We start from the raw sequence: 18,163 nt of genomic DNA on the forward strand, positions 1-18,163 counted from the left end.
CAATAGATTGACGATGACTCGTAAAGCCATTTCACCGCAGATAAAGATTAGGAGACAGATATCATCTATAAACTGCTACAGAAGAGCTTGGGAAAAAGAGAAAAAACAGCTTTCTCAAGCACATGGATGGCCATTTAAAGGGACTCACCAGCAAATACACTGCGAGATGGGCACAAAAGCTATGAACGAGGCTGCCTTTACCTCTCAGCTACTCTCCTAGCTGAACAGGAGCAAGAAGAGGTAACCAGCTGTCCTCACCAGCCCGGTGCAGACTGCTACCACGCTACTAGTAGTTTCAGAGGATGTCACTGTGCCACACTGTCCTTGCTAGAAATGCGCAACAGCAGAGGTTAACAGCATTAAATATAGCTGTCCCACTTCCTTGTCATTATGTTGTTGATTACACAAAGACTGGGCACGAGTTCAGGCCTAGCAAATAAAGCATTAAGGATTTGAAGCTGACCAGAAACCGGTTCTCTATTAAATAAATGGAGCTACTGCTTTCCTCCTCTTTTGTCTCCAGAAAGCTTTATTTTCCCTTTGACCCGGCAAGGGTGATTAAAAGAGGAAGCACAAGTGTCTTCCAGAGACAAATGGAGCAGATTTCAGATGGGGTGGGGGACCTCTACAATCTGAGTTAAATGCTACCTCTTAGCAAGGACTGACTTTCTTCAAGTGAAGTTCTGAAGTGATGATAGGGGCAGCACAAGGCAAAGCTCAATGCAATTTGAGGAGAAAAACAAAAATATTTTCACACCACAGAATAAAAATTACATGCTAGATTAGATTAGTCTCTAATTGTGAATTAATCACAGTGAAGAATTACAAACCTCTTAGCTTTCTTCAGTAAGCTCTGAGTATGGGGAGAAGAGCACATCAGGAAATAGGATTACTCAGAATTGTAGTTTTCTTGACATTTTGTGCAACAATTCTTCCTTCTCATATGAACTGCCTGCTATTCATCGCTTTATAAAAAAAAAGTCCAAAGCCCAGCAAGTAAATATAATAGATAACATTGGCAATGGGCTTCATAGGACTTGCTGTTTACTCACTCCTCAAGTCTGTTTGCTACTGCAGTATTGGTGTGCATCCTGATGTATCTGCTCTGACCCACCACAGACAGACACCTGCTTGCTAACAGTATGCCAGAAAAAGCCAGGAACCAACCAACAGCGTGGAAGAGAACAAACTACAATGTCCAAAATACACCAGAGCAAGGTTTCCAAATGTGACTTTTTTGTTTAAATTCAGCTTCTCCTTTGAAAGCCTTTCCAGAGTTTCTGAGCCAGCCTGTGCAATATTCTGAGCAAACACCAAACCAGCCGAAGACTTAATATCTCACTGCAAACTACAAAAACCAAACCAAGCCAAAAGAAACAAAACCCAGCAGTAACAACAAACCAACCCACACAGATTTTGAGTTTTGCAGGAAACGGGTCTATCTTTCAACTTACTTGGTATCCTGCTTGGTGGAAAACTTGCCCCAGGACCCCTTCTTATCAAATGTAATCTGAAAATGACATTATTATAAATATTCCCAAATATTCCTGGATGTACTTGTTACCAGCACATTTTCAACCTACCAACTGCAGCACTGCTTTGCTAACAAGAGGCAGCCCAAATGCATTTAAGTGAGCTAAGAAAACAGCTGGCTATGGAAATCATTCACAGCTGAAATCCCAACAGGCACCTTAAGCAGAGTGGTTTCCCCTCTGTATATTACAGTGGAGAGAACTGTTATTTTATTTACATCATTTTAATTTCTTTCAAGCAAGAGAGAAAAGAAAAACAGAAGAACAGAGTGATTAATTTCCAACGTGTTATTACTATCTGCAAAGAATTTTATAAAAGCACAAAAAGGAAGAGATTTGGGGTTTCAGATTTTGAACAGCAATATAAAAATATGATGTTGGTTCAAATGTCAGCTAAAGTCCATATTGACAGCTACATTTTTATTTTTTTTTATTGGACGTATTTTACTGAGTATTGAACACTTGCTTATATAGGCACTGATTGAAGAATAACACCACAAAGTCAAAATGATAAAGTGCAGACCTGTACTGAGAAGCAGGCCTGGTAAGGCAGTCTACTGCTACAACTCAGCAGAAAGAAGAGGGGAAAAAAAAAAAGAAGAAACTGCCATTATAAGAGAAGAAATGTACGATAAAATAAGTTCTGCGGTGGCAGAACTACTCATAAGGTTTCCTACAAGGTCCAGAGAGTTAGTAAAATTTGTTTTGCTCTTCATTATTTTTTCCAGAAGAGCCATGTGACTGTAACCTGCATGTGTATATGGCCATTATGATCTCAAATAAAAATGTATGCACTTAACAAACTCCGGCCCAGTAAGGAGGTTTGCAAGCAGCAACCAAGGCTGTGATCAGAAGGACTGAGCCAAGGAAGCTGATGTGGGTTGCTAATGATGGGCTGCAATAGATCTCCTGCTTGCACAGGTACTCCCCCTAAAAAGATCTGCGAGTTAATATGGCAACTTCAGCGTATCCTGACCTTTCCTCATCTCACAAGGGCAGTTTTCTACAGTTATCAGTAACATAAAAAAACATCATTTCCAGAGCTTGCACACATCCAAAAACAAACAAACAAAAAAAGGTAGAAAACAAGAGGGAGAATAAAAACTAATATAAGCTAAAACATAATTTTGTAGTAAACAATAGAATATAACGTGCAATAGTGCAATTTCTCCTTTGCTGCTCCAACAGTGAAGTCTTGACAGATAGTCCACTGAATTTTGGTGTAGGGCATTTCATGTCTAGCTGCGAGCTTGCCGGGCATTGCTGGGTTTCCCAGTCTTCAGCGCCGAATCACTTTGTCCTGGCTCTCCTTTCCCCTTGCCAAGGTGGCGGAGCTTTTGATCCCAGCGCTGCATATCAAAAGGCATTGCAAAAAGATGACAGGAGAAGTTAAGAGTTTATCAATAAGAAATGTTATTATTATAATAAATATGGTAGCTGTGTGGCTTTACAAACAACAATAAAAGCCACTGCTGTCGCCAACACAATACCCTACATTGGGCCCCAGTGGAGGAATGTGAGGTTATTAAGAATTATTATTTCCAACAGAGAGGAGCATCCATTTCCTGGCCAGGGTTAGTGCATTCTGTGAATGAAGGGGCTGACAGCAAGGCACAGCACAGTCTTCAGAAGTATCTAAAAAGCATGTATCAGTGAAGCCACCCGTGCAGTGGCTAGGGGAAACTGGGGGAAAAAAATCAAGTGCTTTTTTTTTCTAAAAATGATCTTTTCCAGGCAATAGCAACTGCAATGCAAAAAGGCATAATAAATGTAACTGGAAAAAAATGACGACACTTCACAAAAAACTGAGACTGGGATGTGAAGTGCCATCATTAGGCTTCTCCAACTGTGAACAACATTCTTATCAGCTTCTGCCGCACACTCACATAACACAGCCTGAAGTTACCAAGTCATAAATGCCACAGATTCCTAATTAGCAATTTCTTGCCCTTTATAACTTATACTTTATTCAACTAGTTTCCTGATGCAAGCACTACTACTGTACCAGAAGTCATTGATATAGTGGCACAAAGAGCTTCAAAATCTTTATCCACGCCTGCTATGTATCAATAGCTATAAGAGCGGAGAGAACAGCAGGAATGAAAGAGCATCACATAATTAGGGGAAAAAAAGCTGAGTTTGGGAATTGCTTTTTTTTTATTATTATCTATGAGCCTCTTCACAGTGCTGAGGCACTAGACCTAACACAAAAATGATCTGCATATTGAAGCCAGTACTGGACAGAAAAACAACTGAATTGGACTGAAACCAGTGCTTGATAGAAGGCAATCACAGCTGTGCAATAAGCTAGAAAATATGTGAGCTCCCAAGAAAGAAACCATATATTACCCTGCCACCCCCGAACTGGGACTGAGCAGAGATCAGCCTGCAGCAGCAACCTGGTGTTTATTCCATGGCACTGGATTTCAGAAAGTTCTGCCAAATCAAACAACAGTTTGGAATAAGATCCCCATATCTTTTCACTCATGTAATCACTGTGGATGTACCATATTTACACACAGAATCCTGTATTTCTAATGAGAACAATATTTTCCTGCCAGTCACCATTAAAACTGTTGGAGAAGGCACTCAACAGAAGAGACTGGTTTGCACAAGTACAACCACTGTGTCAAGACAACAGATGAGAAATTGTTTTAAAATAAGAGAAATCTGTGTAAGCTGTAGAAATAGCCAATACTCTGCTGTGCATCAAAGCATAAAAAGGCAGCCCTTCCACAACATGGAAGACATTAGAATACACTAAAATTAGAAAACATTAGAGAAAGCATTCCTGTACTGTTTCCAGTTGGCTACTACATGTAAAATACAAGATTTCCTTATCGTGCACCTTCCATATCTAAGCAAGAGAGACAAATTTAGAACAGCCATTAATCCATGCAGTTTGTTAACTATATTTAAAATTTGCATGACTACATTAAAAGAATATTAAAATCTGAAAAATGCAATTCTGATTTAGTCTGGAAAACACTTGAAAAGCCTTTTTTTTCATTACTGTTGCAATTCCAGTGAAGTTCATATGAGCTGCAGAAGGCAGAGTTTCCCTACAAAGGCAAACACTTCTGTGGTCTGCTTTGTTGAGATGAAGATTTTGACTACTATCTACTTACACTACTTCTGAGTAACGTAATAAGCCACGTTAATTATTGATACTTATTATTAATTAGCTCGAGTTAGCATTTATCCTTTTCCTTCGTTTTGTAAAACTTCAGTAGCTGTAAAACTGGCATCTGCAGTATTTGACTTTCATTGAGGTTTTTTCCTACCTTTACTTTTTTACCAAGTCGATCCTTCCATTTCTCAGCTATGGAGCCTTCCACCAAGAGTAACCTATGGAAGGAGATAAACTGTTACTCTCCTAGCATTCATGTATGACCTACAGAACCCAATACAAGCAAGAATCATGCCTCTGTGCCTGCAGAGCTTTGTGGCTCTCGGCAATCCCTATGAGTAGAGAATATTATTACAGCGCCACACAGAATGACACAAAGTTTGCCTTACCTGGTGACTGTGCAATCTCTATGGACAGGAGAACAAACAACAAATAACACCACAAAGATTATGCTGCAAGAGTTACCTGGAGCGCTCCTCATCTTCGTAGCCCATGATGATGTACTCTTCATTGGCACTGAGTGGTGGACAGAGGCAGCCGGAGTTTGTGTAAAGGTTTACAGTGTCCTTTGGGATGTTCACCAGGGAAGATTTGAGAATCTCCTTTACTTCCACTACTGCAGTGACATCATGACATTTAGTCTTCACCTCCTTCACTTTTGCCCGAATGACTAGGAAGAAGTAGCACAAAGTACAGTCAACAGCAGCAGATAATACAGGTAGCTCCTGGGCTGTTCTTGATGACCTCTAGGATTAGCCTTTTGTACCGTCCGTTATCAGAAGCTCAAATAGACTCCAACTCCTCTGCCCCCAGCTCTTTACTACCTCACAATCCAGCAAGAGGTTGCAGGCAGCTCACTATATTTCAAAACAGTATGAGTCACAAACAGGAATTATGTACCAGATGTAAAGGTGTTTCGTTAAATTTGGGCTTGATTTTTAGCATCCCCTCCTCTTTGCCCTTCCCACTTCATGTATTTAATTCATTCTTTGTATGTTCTCCTTCTGCTTAATGCTACAACTGTTCTCTATTTGACTGCTTGCATTACTAACATCTGAACTTAATTCATCAGTCTCATCTTTTCATGAGATGTGAATATGCAGCAAAGCTTATAGTATCACTATCTCTTTTGAATGGCAAGCCCTTAACTTTTTTATCCTCTCTCCACTGACCCAGCACCAATCTGCTCTGTTCCTTATGAGCACCAAATACTCCTGATCTTGACCTGGTGACCTGTTTAATAGTTTCTTCCCTTGCTCTTTGCCATAGGTTGCATAGGAGGGAAAGTTGCCTTTCGAAGGCAACAGGTATTTGGCTCTCTCACAGTGACCAGTGAACTGATGTTGCATGTAAATGCAAATCAAATCCAGTGGTCACACTGTAGACAATACCACATCTTTCACGGCTTGCAAACAACAGCCCTTCCATTACAGATAATGAACTCCTAGAATTCCTAATTTCTTATAACCCATGAAAAGTAACAGTGGACCATCTGATATACTAGAAGATCGGGGCAATTTGGACAATAGAGGACGTAGAGCACTTTTAAAGGCTCTACTGACAAACTAACTGTCAAAAAGGTGTTTATTGCTGGCTTCCCTGTGCAAGAAGGCAAAAGCCCAGTATGCCTGTTAGATGCCATGGTGAGATTTTAAGCATGAAAATTAGCAAAAATATCCCTTTCTATGAAATCAGAATGTATCGAAGCTGTAAATCCAGAAGGAATTTCAAGCATAGGAGCCCACAGTGTCATTTTTAACAAATGACTTTTCACACTAAAAAAGTGCATGAATCCCAAACGCCCATGCTGACACTGAAATAACTAGCACTCAACGTCAACAAAGACACTCTTGTACCAACATATTAGGCTAATCCCCTCTATCCTTCTATAAACACTCTCAGTTTTGAATTTGGAAAAGTTTCAGGCCACATCTTCTGTAATAAGTCCTACTGGATTAACCATCCGTAATTGAAACCATAGGCTATTTTTGTGACATTTTTCCCAGTCCTATTTAACTCTCTGACTGTAGCCTTATAAACAGCCATCTCCTAAGATGACTGGGAGCTGGTCATGCAGCTGTCCTTACCATAGTTATAATTGTTGCGTAGATAAGTCTTCTGGGTAGCTTTTATGGGTTTGCATTTGCAGCGATCTACAAAACAAAAACTTTTATTTAGAAGGAAAACAGCCTACGTTCAGTGATAACCTCCCTAAAACCTAGTCACACCTAACAAGAATTTCCCTCCCCTGAATTTACTTATTATAGATAGATATATAGATGTATAGATAGTATAGATTTGTTATAAATCTGTCTGTAAGATCTCAAATATTTCTAGGATAAAACCTGAAGTGATAAAATTGTATTTAAAAAAAGAGACCAAAAATACCTAACAACAAAATTCACTTTACATGTGAAGATGTCTGAGAGATACAACCAATGGCTAAAGTATGTCAGAAGATGGTGAGACCAAGAGATAAATGGCTTTCGGCTATGCATGCTTCTAAGCATGGCCCTGAAAAACAAAGAAACTTCAACCTTTTTAATATTATACATACTAGGTATTAGGAAAATTTTTCTTCCCATGAAGGTGGTCAAACACTGGAATGGCCTTCCTAGAGAGGCAGTGGACGATCCCAGGCCTGTCAATGTTTAAGAGGCATTTGGACAATGCCCCTTTAAATATGTTTTAACTTTTGGGTAGCCCTGATGTGATCAGACAGCAGGACTAGATAATGTCTTAAGGTTTGCTCCAACTGAACTATTTCAATCTGAAGAAGACACCTCAAACAAGTGCTCTATTTTAAAGTAAACGACTCAAAAATGTAGTCAGTAGTTCTTTCTTCCAGCAGTTCAATAACAAGACAAAGATGCCAATCTAGCAAGTAGTGTTCCAAAGCATCACACTGCAGCATTTTTCATACACACACTGTAAACACTCCTTCATATAAAATACCGATCTGACTGACAGGTAGAGGGCTACATCCAACATACTTTGATACAACACAGTGCACAACCTTCAGGTCTCATGCCACTGCTGGAGAGTCTGTGGATGAGAAGGGGCAATGAAATGTGCCTGGCCAGGGTGCTCATTCAGGATTTGCAAAAAACCCACTTGACACAGGGACTATATTTCACTGTTATGGTAAAAGCCACGTAGCAGAAAGGGATAAAGGTAAGAAGCCAGGCTCTTTTGCCACAGACACATTACTTTCTCAGCTAATTCTCAGCTAGACATTATTTTCCCAGCTAATTTTACTTGAAACAACTTAAGGAGGGGCAATGCTTAAGTGCTGACTACTCCCTTAAGAAATTACAGAGGACTAAAAATTCTTTCAGTAACAAATGACTGCATAGGTGTAACTAAAACAAGGAGCTACTCATGAGTCCCTATTACAGAGTGTGGGACTGAAAACTGGGAGAGCCAGAGGGAATGAAGTTATTGACCAGCATACAGTAGAGCCAGCTGCTGAGAACCTGATTTGTGGCAACAACCACCTCATTGAGTGTAAAACTCAGCAGATGCTTGCAGCCAGCACTTGCTAAGGAGGAATGCTCAACAGTTTCTTGGCAATGTCGTCTAGATCTCACAATGGTTCCACCAGCACGCTTGCTCTCTAATTTGGGAAGAATAATGCAGAGAGGCTGCCATGGTCAGCCTTCTGATCTACCTACACCATGCATCATCAGCCCTGAGTGCAGTTGAAACCTGTGCTTTGGACACACCTAACAACAAAGCAAGGCCAGCTCCAGAACCATAAGTATAGTTAAAATTGGAAAGTTACTAGCTTTTCCAGTAGGATGACCTTCAAAACACAAAACAAATGAGTGCTGAAGAGCAGCACATCCAGCAATGTGGCTTCCAGACAGCTAGAGACAGTACTGCACGTAACATTTTCATTAGCACCTCAGGAGTGCTAATGCTGAAACCCCAGACCCGTGTTTTCTTTAACACTAACAATATTTCACTGACAATTATTCTAATGCAAATATCCACTTCTTTTCACTTGCATGCTAGTGGACTCTGTCAGACTCAGTGAACTGATAAATTCCCTCCAAGCCCACCTCAAAGCCTCACCCTTCTCCAGCCACAGGTCTCAGTATCATGTGTTTGTGGTCATCTACTCTAATGTACCACTGGAAGGAAAATCTAATTCAGAGAAGAGTAGGTGAGCTGCAAGTACAGCTCAGGTGTCATTCATACTCAGTGTCCTAAACAACCAGTCCTCTCTTCTGGCTGCACTTCACTCAGCATTTAAGTGAAAGAAGACTTAACACAGCCTACTTCTCTCTATGCATCGCTGTTCTAAAATAATTATGCATACAGCCAGTGATTTTGTTAAATCCACTGTGAAGAGACTGCGAAATAACTTCTGTTTTCTTTTTAAGATGTCTGCATTAAATAAAAAGATGGTTATGGACTTCTCAAAATTATTATTTATTTTGGACTGCAAGGATTTCTGTAGTTGAAAATAAAAATACAGGAAAGAGGAGAACATCTCAAAAGAAGAGGATATTGTTTCCTTGAATTTCAAACATGTCCTCGGGAACCTATATATAGTATCCTACAGACTTAGGCTTTTGTATGGGACTGTGTTAAAATAATAAAGGCTGAGAAGGGAAGTGATTTTTGGCTTCCCTTCTGCCTGCGGGAGCTCATGCATACTTTAGACCAAATTATGGCCCATTTTATAAGCTGCCTTGAAACACGCCATAAAAGACGTGCTGCTCTGACCCACACTCATCAGGCATCTTGGCATTCACATTCAACAAGTTTTACGCTTTAATATTCTCCTCTCTATAAGTCCTTGCTCTGTGACACAGGTAGAAAAAAAAATAACAGCCTAAAATAAGAGACAGAAATACATAGTCTCATATTTCCCTATTAAAAATAAAAATTGGGGAATATACTTTATTACTTGTTCTAGAACTAATGGATAGACCTACGTGCATCCCTGAAGGATACCTTCCAGTTGTCCTTGTGCTTTTCAAATTTATATTCTAAAGGACTTTACAAAACAATGCATTAGTTCTAATTACTACTTAGGAATACAGAAAGTAGCACAAGGGCACTTGCCAAGGTCAATTCTAAAGCCAGATGCAGAAAAATAAGCAACTCATCTCTCTCGTCACCTGTTACGGTGGCTTTCAAAGGGGACACAATGTAAGTATTAGAAAACATAATTTTATTTGATGCATGTTTCCGAGCTTTCACCATCTCTTGATCCTAAGGGGAAGCCCCATTTAACCTGACTGCCCCCTCCAAGGCTGTCTGAAGGGCTCAGGGACCACAACTCCATTAGGGCCTAAGCACCAAGACAGACTGTAGAGGCTCACACCAACTAGGACAGAGATCTCTGCTGACTTTGCCATTAAATATTCTTTTTAAAAACATGTTAACATAATACCAACATCTCTACCATGGAAAACTTCTCCCTGTAAATTACCAAAATAAAGGAACTACAGGGAAGAAGGTTTTCTGCTATAATCACTACCTACAAACATGTCATCTTAAATACTTGTGCATGCACAGTTTAAGCAAACGCTCAAGCCTGGCAGATGCTTCCATTTTATGTTATGGATAAAGAAGTCTGGAGAATTTTCTAAGTGGCCTGAATAGCATCTCATGAAGCATACAAAAATCTAGCTTATTTCCAAGAGACAGAAAAGCCAGATGAAATGGGTGTGGTGCACTAAACCACAAACTGTGTTCCAACAGTAAAAAGACAGTGATAAAGATATTACTCTTCCTCTTCATCAGCACTTTTTCTCTTCATCCTCACTCTCTTGAGGATGCAGTTTTTCAATCCCACAACCCTGAGGGCAAGCAGTTCTGAAGACACATCTAATACTTGTGATATAAGGCGACAGAAGATCGATGCTGAAATCAGCAGAACTTGGTATCTAATTCTGCATTGCTCAATTATATTTAGGTGCTTATATTAGCAAACTGGACAGCAGTGTGTACTGTAGCTGGAGAAGAAAATTTCCAAAGGAATAGTAATAAATTTTAAAAAAACCCTTTAGCTGGCTTGCTTAAGCAACAAATCCACCTTCCTATAATGTCAGCCACCAAAGTGGGCTTTGCTTTTCTTTGTGCTGCCTGCGAATAGTAGTGAAACTCAAGAGATTTCACCATGTTCAGCGAAAACAAAACCAATTTAAAGTACAAACAACAGGAGACTTGCTGGAATAAAAACAGCTTCACAAGCTCTCCACCTCCATTTCCTCAGGTTAGCGTGAGTTTTACCACTATCTGCAGAGAAGCTGGAATTTAATTGGAAAATCTGAGTCATAATAAAGCACAATCCTCAATGTTTTTACCCCCAATGACAGAGAGAGTTGGTGTACTCACCAACTTGCTACAAGGTGAAATAATTGTCCTTTGGTACTGAATCTCAGTCTGCTGGAATCTAACCTCTTTTGGCTAAAACACCCAACACAAAGAACATCGCATGTCCAACTTTTTCCCACAGCACGTGACAATGATCACCTGCAACTTCACTCCTGCTCTCCTTGCAACTTACAACAATGGTATTTATAAGTTTATAGAAGCTCATTTTGGTGCATGCAGTCCCAGCCCTGTCACTTGGCAGTTTATGGAGCTGGGATTTTCTTATCATTTCAGTAAGCACTCCTCAGTTAAATCAAAACTCATAGTGGTATGCTAGTAAAAGTCCGCCAGCGACTACAATATTATCCTCCTCCCTGCATTTTCAGTTCTGCATGGAAAAACAACTGCATGCACTGAAGAGAAATTGTCATTTTTGGCACTAGGAAGGTAGTAAGGAGGAAAACCCACATAATGATCATTCCCATTCTTCAAGGAAAAACTTGTAGTGAAATCTGCACAGCCCCCGTGACTTGAATTGTAGGGCTGATATGGTCAGAAGTACACAGTCTTCACAGCCCCAAACCCACCCTACCATGACAGATACAGGCACAAAACAAAAGCACAATCTACAGGATTCAAGATAGAACAGAAGATCTATGCAGCAATTAGTGCTGCTCTTTATTAAGTATCAAAAGAATGTGCTCATGCAGCTTATACATTTTCAGAATAAGGTACTCACCGATGCCAGTGCCTCTACAGTTGCCATTATTAGAATCCATTGGGAAATCTGGGCCATTTGACAAAACACATAAAGAAATGTTAGCATTCTTAGTATTGCATTATTTCAACGCACACATATATGATATTTTATTTTTCTCTGATATTTAATATATTAAAACACAGATAGATTGTAAAGTTCCAGAAGCCAGCCTGTTTCTTCTAGAGCTGTCATTAATTCTTATCTGAGCTTCACCTAAATACGGCACATAATGTTACATGCTGAACCATATTGATAGCCTGCTTCTAGCGGTGCAGAAACTGGCAGGTTTAGGACAAGGGTGGAAATCCATGGCATGAATTTGCCGCATTTAAAAATTACACACACAGAATTTGCATTTAATTAGATGAGGAAGGAGAAATTACTTTTGGTTTGGTTGTTTTTTTTTTGGTTACAGAGGAAACCAAACCAACCACAATCATATCACTGAAAGAAATGCCAAACCTTTCAGACCTTTCCATATTCCTCAGCAGGTTTTAAAACACGCTGATTATTTTGAAGGATAGATAAAGAATAAAAGGGGAGAAAAAGGCATTGTGCCAAACTTCCAAAGAACTGCTTTCAGACACATTTTTATGTGAAATGTGCCTCACATTTCAAATTCTAAATCTATTTTTTCATTAAATCACACAATTTAATGGATTTAGAAATATATTTGATACCAAAAGATGTGTATGTTAATGCATGTAGACTTGCACAACTTAAGGAGAAGAAGCACACATGAGAAACAAGACTAGGAAGAGAGGTAGCGTACTTTATTAGAAGGACAAATAAAATATGAAAATAAATAGGCTGTAAATAAAATCCCCTTCTTTAAGTGAGCACGGCTAAAGGTTTCTTCACCTTTTTCAGATGTCAAAGCTGCTATCATACAAACATAGTCTTTCTTGTACCCTTATGGGATCCACAGCAATCCTGGTATTATAATACAACTAGGATGACGCTTGGCTTAGCTGAAGAACTTTGACATGTGGACTGCATTTTAAGAGCAGATCACAGATTCTGTAAATAGAGAGTCCCAGACATCCCCAGCTGCAGTTACCAGTGCAAGACTCATTTGTACTGGCTGAAGAGTCATCCTCAAAAGTAAAGCCAGTGCAGCAAGGTGGTAAACACTCAACATGTGCAATATAAAACTGCTACTGCAAACAAACACCAAACCCAACTGTTTTCCACCAGCTGTTCTCTTCCACTTCTAGTTGCACAACCTAATTGTCATGTTTTGTTATTTTCTTCCCCTTTACAAAACCAATTCCAATGAACTTCATCTTCACCCCACTTCCTAATTCTGCAGGTCTTCATTTGCCACATCACTCCTCCAAACTCCAAGCCAGTTGTTATGGGTATGTGACATAACAGCTGGCTGTGCAATAGGAGAGCAATTCAGCTGTGTGCAAAGAAGCTATTCATGTAAATACACACAATTTCTCTGAGTTCAGGCTGAGGTGTGCAGCATCTTGTACTCTGCATTTGTGGTCAATACACAGTGCTTGCTGATGAATGATGGAGGACTAAACAGATAACACTGTGTCACTTCATGGAATCACAGAATCATGATTAATCTTACTTTTCAAGTCTTGGGATGGGTAAGCTTTGATCTTAAGGAGATGTTCATCTTTCTCAGGGCTCTTGCATATGTTATGAGATGAGCAGTTTCTACTGAGAGAGAGAAGTGTAGGCTTATAGAAGCAACTGGGGACTTTTCACCACTGTACAACATCTTGGAAAAGACTTCCAACTTCCCAGTCCTTCTTCCACGGCCATCAACCACACAAGGCTCAAACCACTTGGTCACTTCCCACCTACCAGGGAAGGGACAAGGAAGGTGGTCCAGCCCTATCAGCAGCCACCAGATTAGACAGGCACGAGGCACCATGATATCACAGCCCCTGACCTCAGCTGTCTCAGAGGACAGGATCCCTCCATCAGGCTTATCCACACCTCCAGGCAGAAAAGAAAAAAGAAAAGAAAAAAGCTATTTTAAAAAATAAGCAGCTGACTTGCTATTGTTCTGCTCCTCTTCTGAGAGGAACTCTTAGCCAAGTTTTGTCTATGCAAAGCAATCTTCTGAAAGAAATAACTGTCAGTGATGATTAGCGGGATTGCCAAAGAGGAAATATTATCCAGAGCTTCAATTCAAAGGCTTCCTATTAAATTTTGGTTCAGAGTGAGGGGGAAAATTCCAAACTGATTTTTCCAATGAGCTGTTTTAATTAATAGTTTTTCAGAGGGGTGCTATTTAAAAAGTTAACAAAGATAGTAAAAGCCACTTGCATAGTAAGTGCACAAAACAACAATTCCAAACCACAGATCCAGATGAGAGCTTTGGGAAACAGCAGCAATTTGGTGAAACTTAATCTTGTGCACACATCTTATGTATCTTATCTGATCACATAATGGGAAATAAAAGAAAAAGAATAAAGCCATCCGGGGGAATTCAGGTCTCCAAAGGCAAACAAAAATGCAGTCAAAAGAGTCGAAGCACATCTGACCTTGAGTTTGGAAACCACTGATTCAGAAATCTTAACAACATGTGAAAAATGGGCATGGGAAACAGTTATTTCACGTTTAAGTGTACCATACCAAATTCAAATACTGGGTTACTACAACTTCATCTGGGCAGGCAGCAAATGTGAAGGATTTGGACTACACTGAGAAACCACAGCTTTGTTTCAGATGTACGAACATGTCTCTGTCAATTAAATCCTATTTTATATTCTTTAATGTTTAAGGGGTTGTATTTCTAAAAAGAGGCAGAATTTTAATCCACTGTTTTATGGTAATCAGACAAAATGGTTCTGACATTTATTGTACACGTTTATGATGTTTCCTTTTTCTTCAGCATCTCACTAAAACCCTGATGTGCCTTCAAGCCATTTTTATGTCAACTATTAATACGGAGTGCTCCTATTCTGGGCCAAAGGGATAAAGTATGCACAGCGATGAGCGGGCGGTTTGGTGCAGCACAGAGGCCACTTTGTCTAATACTGAAATCCATAAGCACTTAAAACTGTTAACAGAGCAACTTGTGACAGGAGCAGGAAAGGTCCCACCAGCTCCTAGGGAGTCAGATGTGTGAGCCCCGAGCTCCAAGTATGTGCAACCAGGTAACCTGATGCATCTGGATTATCTACAGAAAACACAAATTAAATCAGAGTAAATATTGCTGCTTGCAAGTAACAAAACACCTAAGCAAATAAGGTACGGTGAGATGTGACTGCCTTTACCGAGGCACCACTCAAAACTTCCCAAGGGCAACATCCAGGACTGCAAAGTCACTCCCGCACCTGCTGGCTAAGCAATAAGATACAGAGTTTTTCCTGTTTTTTTCATCCATGTCCACACTTTATTGTCATCTTAACATCTGCAGAGACAGAAATTCAACCCACGGATCTGTCCTCTGGTATGAGCAGTGCCCAGTTCCCTCTTCAAAACTGGAAATGAATGCATCACTAGAGACATAACCAGAGTGAGCACACAGGCCTCAATGTGCGTGCATCTGAGCATCAGCAATTAATGCGGTCACTCTGGTTACTTATTGGGTGTGAAATTAAAGACATGATACATTTCCCATGGAATGCTGGCTTGAAGGTGGCCGTAAAATGTGCAGGCCAGCAGCAAGGTGTAGCAGCCCTGCTCAGCTTTGGAGACAACCACAAGCCCAGAAGGTTGGCTGTCTCTTAACTCTGGCTGCACAGCTCTCCTCTAACTGAGCCCTAAACAAAGCACTTGCACTATCCTCAGCAGAATTCTTCATCATGGACATAACAGTGATTATTTCATATCTCCAACATATAATCAGCCTTGAAGCAACATAAGGAGAAAGACACAAATACCTCCCTCATTCCTGCTCAGAGGAAGCCCCTAAACAGGCTCTTCAACCGGTGCTGCAGATAGAAAGAAGTCTCAGAGATGCTCACACAGGATGTGTAGCCCACAGCTCAATAATAGAAAGTGAACTTTCTGCTGGGATTTGCCACAGCTTCTGCTAACCACAGCTTCTCCTCATGTGGCAACAGCCCGGGTCCAGCAGGCAAGAGGAGGACAACTAACAGGAAATCTTTCCATCCTTACTGTGACGTCAAAAGAAAAACATCAAGCGAACTGCAGTTCATCTTCAACTTAGCATCATTATCCTAAAAACCAAGATGTAATGGTGAGAGGGAATTCTAGCAAGGTGTGCCCTGAGGGTCAGAGGAGCACCTCGCTCATCAAAGACTCAGACTGGTTTTGGAGAAGGAATGGAAACAGATTCCTCGCCTCTGCCACTGTTCCAACCATGACAGCCCTCCCAGTGTGCTGCCCTTCAGGCTGCCACCTCACCAAGGATCAGGCAGACACATCAGTCCTCACCACCAATAACACAGAGACCTTGAGAAGACAGAAAATGATTAAGAAGTCTTACTGTGCAGGTAGCATATTCCTTTGGAAAACTGAAAAATCAAGATTTAACTTCTGAAATATAAAAGCACCTTGTTCTACAAGAAAAGCCCATTACAAATGTGTTTGTAGTTCTGCCTGCTCTATTAGGTGTTGTTTGCAAATATTGTGAGGTCTGTGAGTGCTCAGGAGATAAAGCACGAGCAGCATTCTGCATTCAGGCCATTGAGCAGCTTGCTCTCCATGTCTTCTGCTTGGCTGCAATGCTCCATTTGGAGAATTGAATTTGGAAGTGTTCACCTTACCTCTTCCTCAAACAGCAATCTTTCCTTCTGCTCTCTAAAGGAGCATTTTCATTCCCTCAAGAAGGATTCTTTCAGCCTGGTACATAATGCATTGGTTCAACATTTTCAGCCCAGAAATGAGAATGTCATCAGGTTCTCATTCACTGAAAGAGAGTGTTCATGGATCCGGCACTGGAATCCCTCAAAGAGGTCATTGTACTGCTGAGGTCCTCAGAAATAGGTAACTCGGGGGCAATTTTAGCCAAACTTCCTCCCTCCAGATTTGAATGTGATCGCTTTCAAATCGCTGCAGGCTTGCCAAGCCTCGCTCGGTCTGGGTCCATTTTTAATACAGTTCTGAAAGCACCTCAACGCTGCCGAGAAAAGCACTTGGTATTGAAGAGCCCAGCAGGTCGGCGGCCCTTACAAGGCTGCAGCAAGGCATCCCCAGCACACAGCGTGGGGGGAAGGACAGGTGAGAAGAGGGCGCCCAAAGAGAATAACTAGCAGCAGTCGAAGGTACCGGGGCACGGCACCAAGTGCTACGTTGTAGCTCGAGTTGGACGGGGCTTAGAGCAGCAAACTCGGTTCGGCTACAGACAGAACGCGGGACAGCAGCGGAGCTGCCTCCGGCTCGGAAAATCACCGTTTTCGTACGGGTCAAATGTCTCCCGACACAGCCACCCACCGCCCCGCTCTCACTTCCAGTTCCGCCGCTCCCACCAGTGAAGGTTTCTGCGGGGCGCCTCTCACCGGCCCCGCCAAGTGCCGCAGCCCCCGGCAGGGCAGGAGCCGCGCACAAGGCGCGGAGCAGCGCGCAGCCCCCACGGGGCGCTCCCGCAGCCGCCCGTCGTTGCGGCGCACCCGCTGCCTTTACCCCGCGGGAAGCGTCACCTCGGGGCTCCCCCGAGCGGCGGAGCCACCCCGACACGGCACGGCGGGGAGAAAAGAGGGCGAGAAGCCGCCGGGAGCCGGGCTTTGTGCGGCCGGCCCCGGCTCGACGGCGCGCACTCACCGGCGCCCTCGGCGGTGACGATGGCCTCGGGGGAGATGCAGACGCCGCGGTCGTAGAGCGGCAGCTCGTCGCAGGCCAGGCTCTCGGGCCACGCGTGGCGGTAGCGGATGAGGACGGGCTCGCAGCCGGCGCGGGCGCGCTCGCAGACGGACTTGCACGGCTTGATGGGCTCGTGCTGGAAGTCGATGGTGCAGATGGGCGCGTACATGGCGCACAGAAAGAAGAGCAGGTCCGGGCTGCAGTTGGTCCCCAGCAGCCCCTCGAACTGCTCCATGGCCAGCACGGCGTTGGCCTGCGTGCTGTGATGCAGGTGGTTCGGCATCTTGGTCATGTTCCACGGCAGCGGTTTGCATAGCGGGATGCGCACCGGCTCGCAGGCCGCCGCCCGCCCCGCCGGCGCCCGCCCCAGCAGCAGCAGCGCGGCCAGGGCCAGCGCCGGCAGCCCCCGCCACATGCCGCCGACGGCCCCGAGCGCAGGGGCCGAGCTCCGCGCCCGCCGCTCCGCTCCGCGCCTCGGCCCGACCCCGGCACCGCCCCCGGGCGGGCGGGCAGGGAGGGGTCGCGGCCGGGGCCGGGGCCGGGCCGGGCGGAACAAAGGGGCCGGGCGGGGAGAGGGGAAGGCGGCGGGACCGCGCTGCTCGTGCCCGAGCGCGGCCCCTCGCAGCCAGCCGTCCTGGGGGAAGCGCCGTGCGGAGCGAGAGCGGAGTCCGA

The 18,163-nt window shown here is 42.8% G+C and overlaps 1 protein-coding gene across 1 annotated transcript; it reads right to left on the bottom strand.

Moving 5' to 3' along the window:
• Positions 1–1,687: 1,687 nt before the first annotated feature.
• FRZB (frizzled related protein) lies at positions 1,688–17,941 on the bottom strand. The gene is made up of 6 exons (XM_015867939.2): positions 17,453–17,941; positions 11,735–11,782; positions 6,750–6,815; positions 5,128–5,332; positions 4,817–4,880; positions 1,688–2,881 (listed from the first exon to the last, which is right to left on the bottom strand). Exons 1-6 carry the CDS (start codon positions 17,904–17,906, stop codon positions 2,771–2,773), a joined length of 948 nt encoding a protein of 315 aa, XP_015723425.2. The 5' UTR covers positions 17,907–17,941; the 3' UTR covers positions 1,688–2,770.
• Positions 17,942–18,163: the final 222 nt, after the last annotated feature.

Source organism: Coturnix japonica, chromosome 7 (assembly GCF_054131305.1).
Source record: "Coturnix japonica strain WE chromosome 7, WE-NBRP24, whole genome shotgun sequence".
Lineage (NCBI taxonomy): Eukaryota > Metazoa > Chordata > Aves > Galliformes > Phasianidae > Coturnix > Coturnix japonica.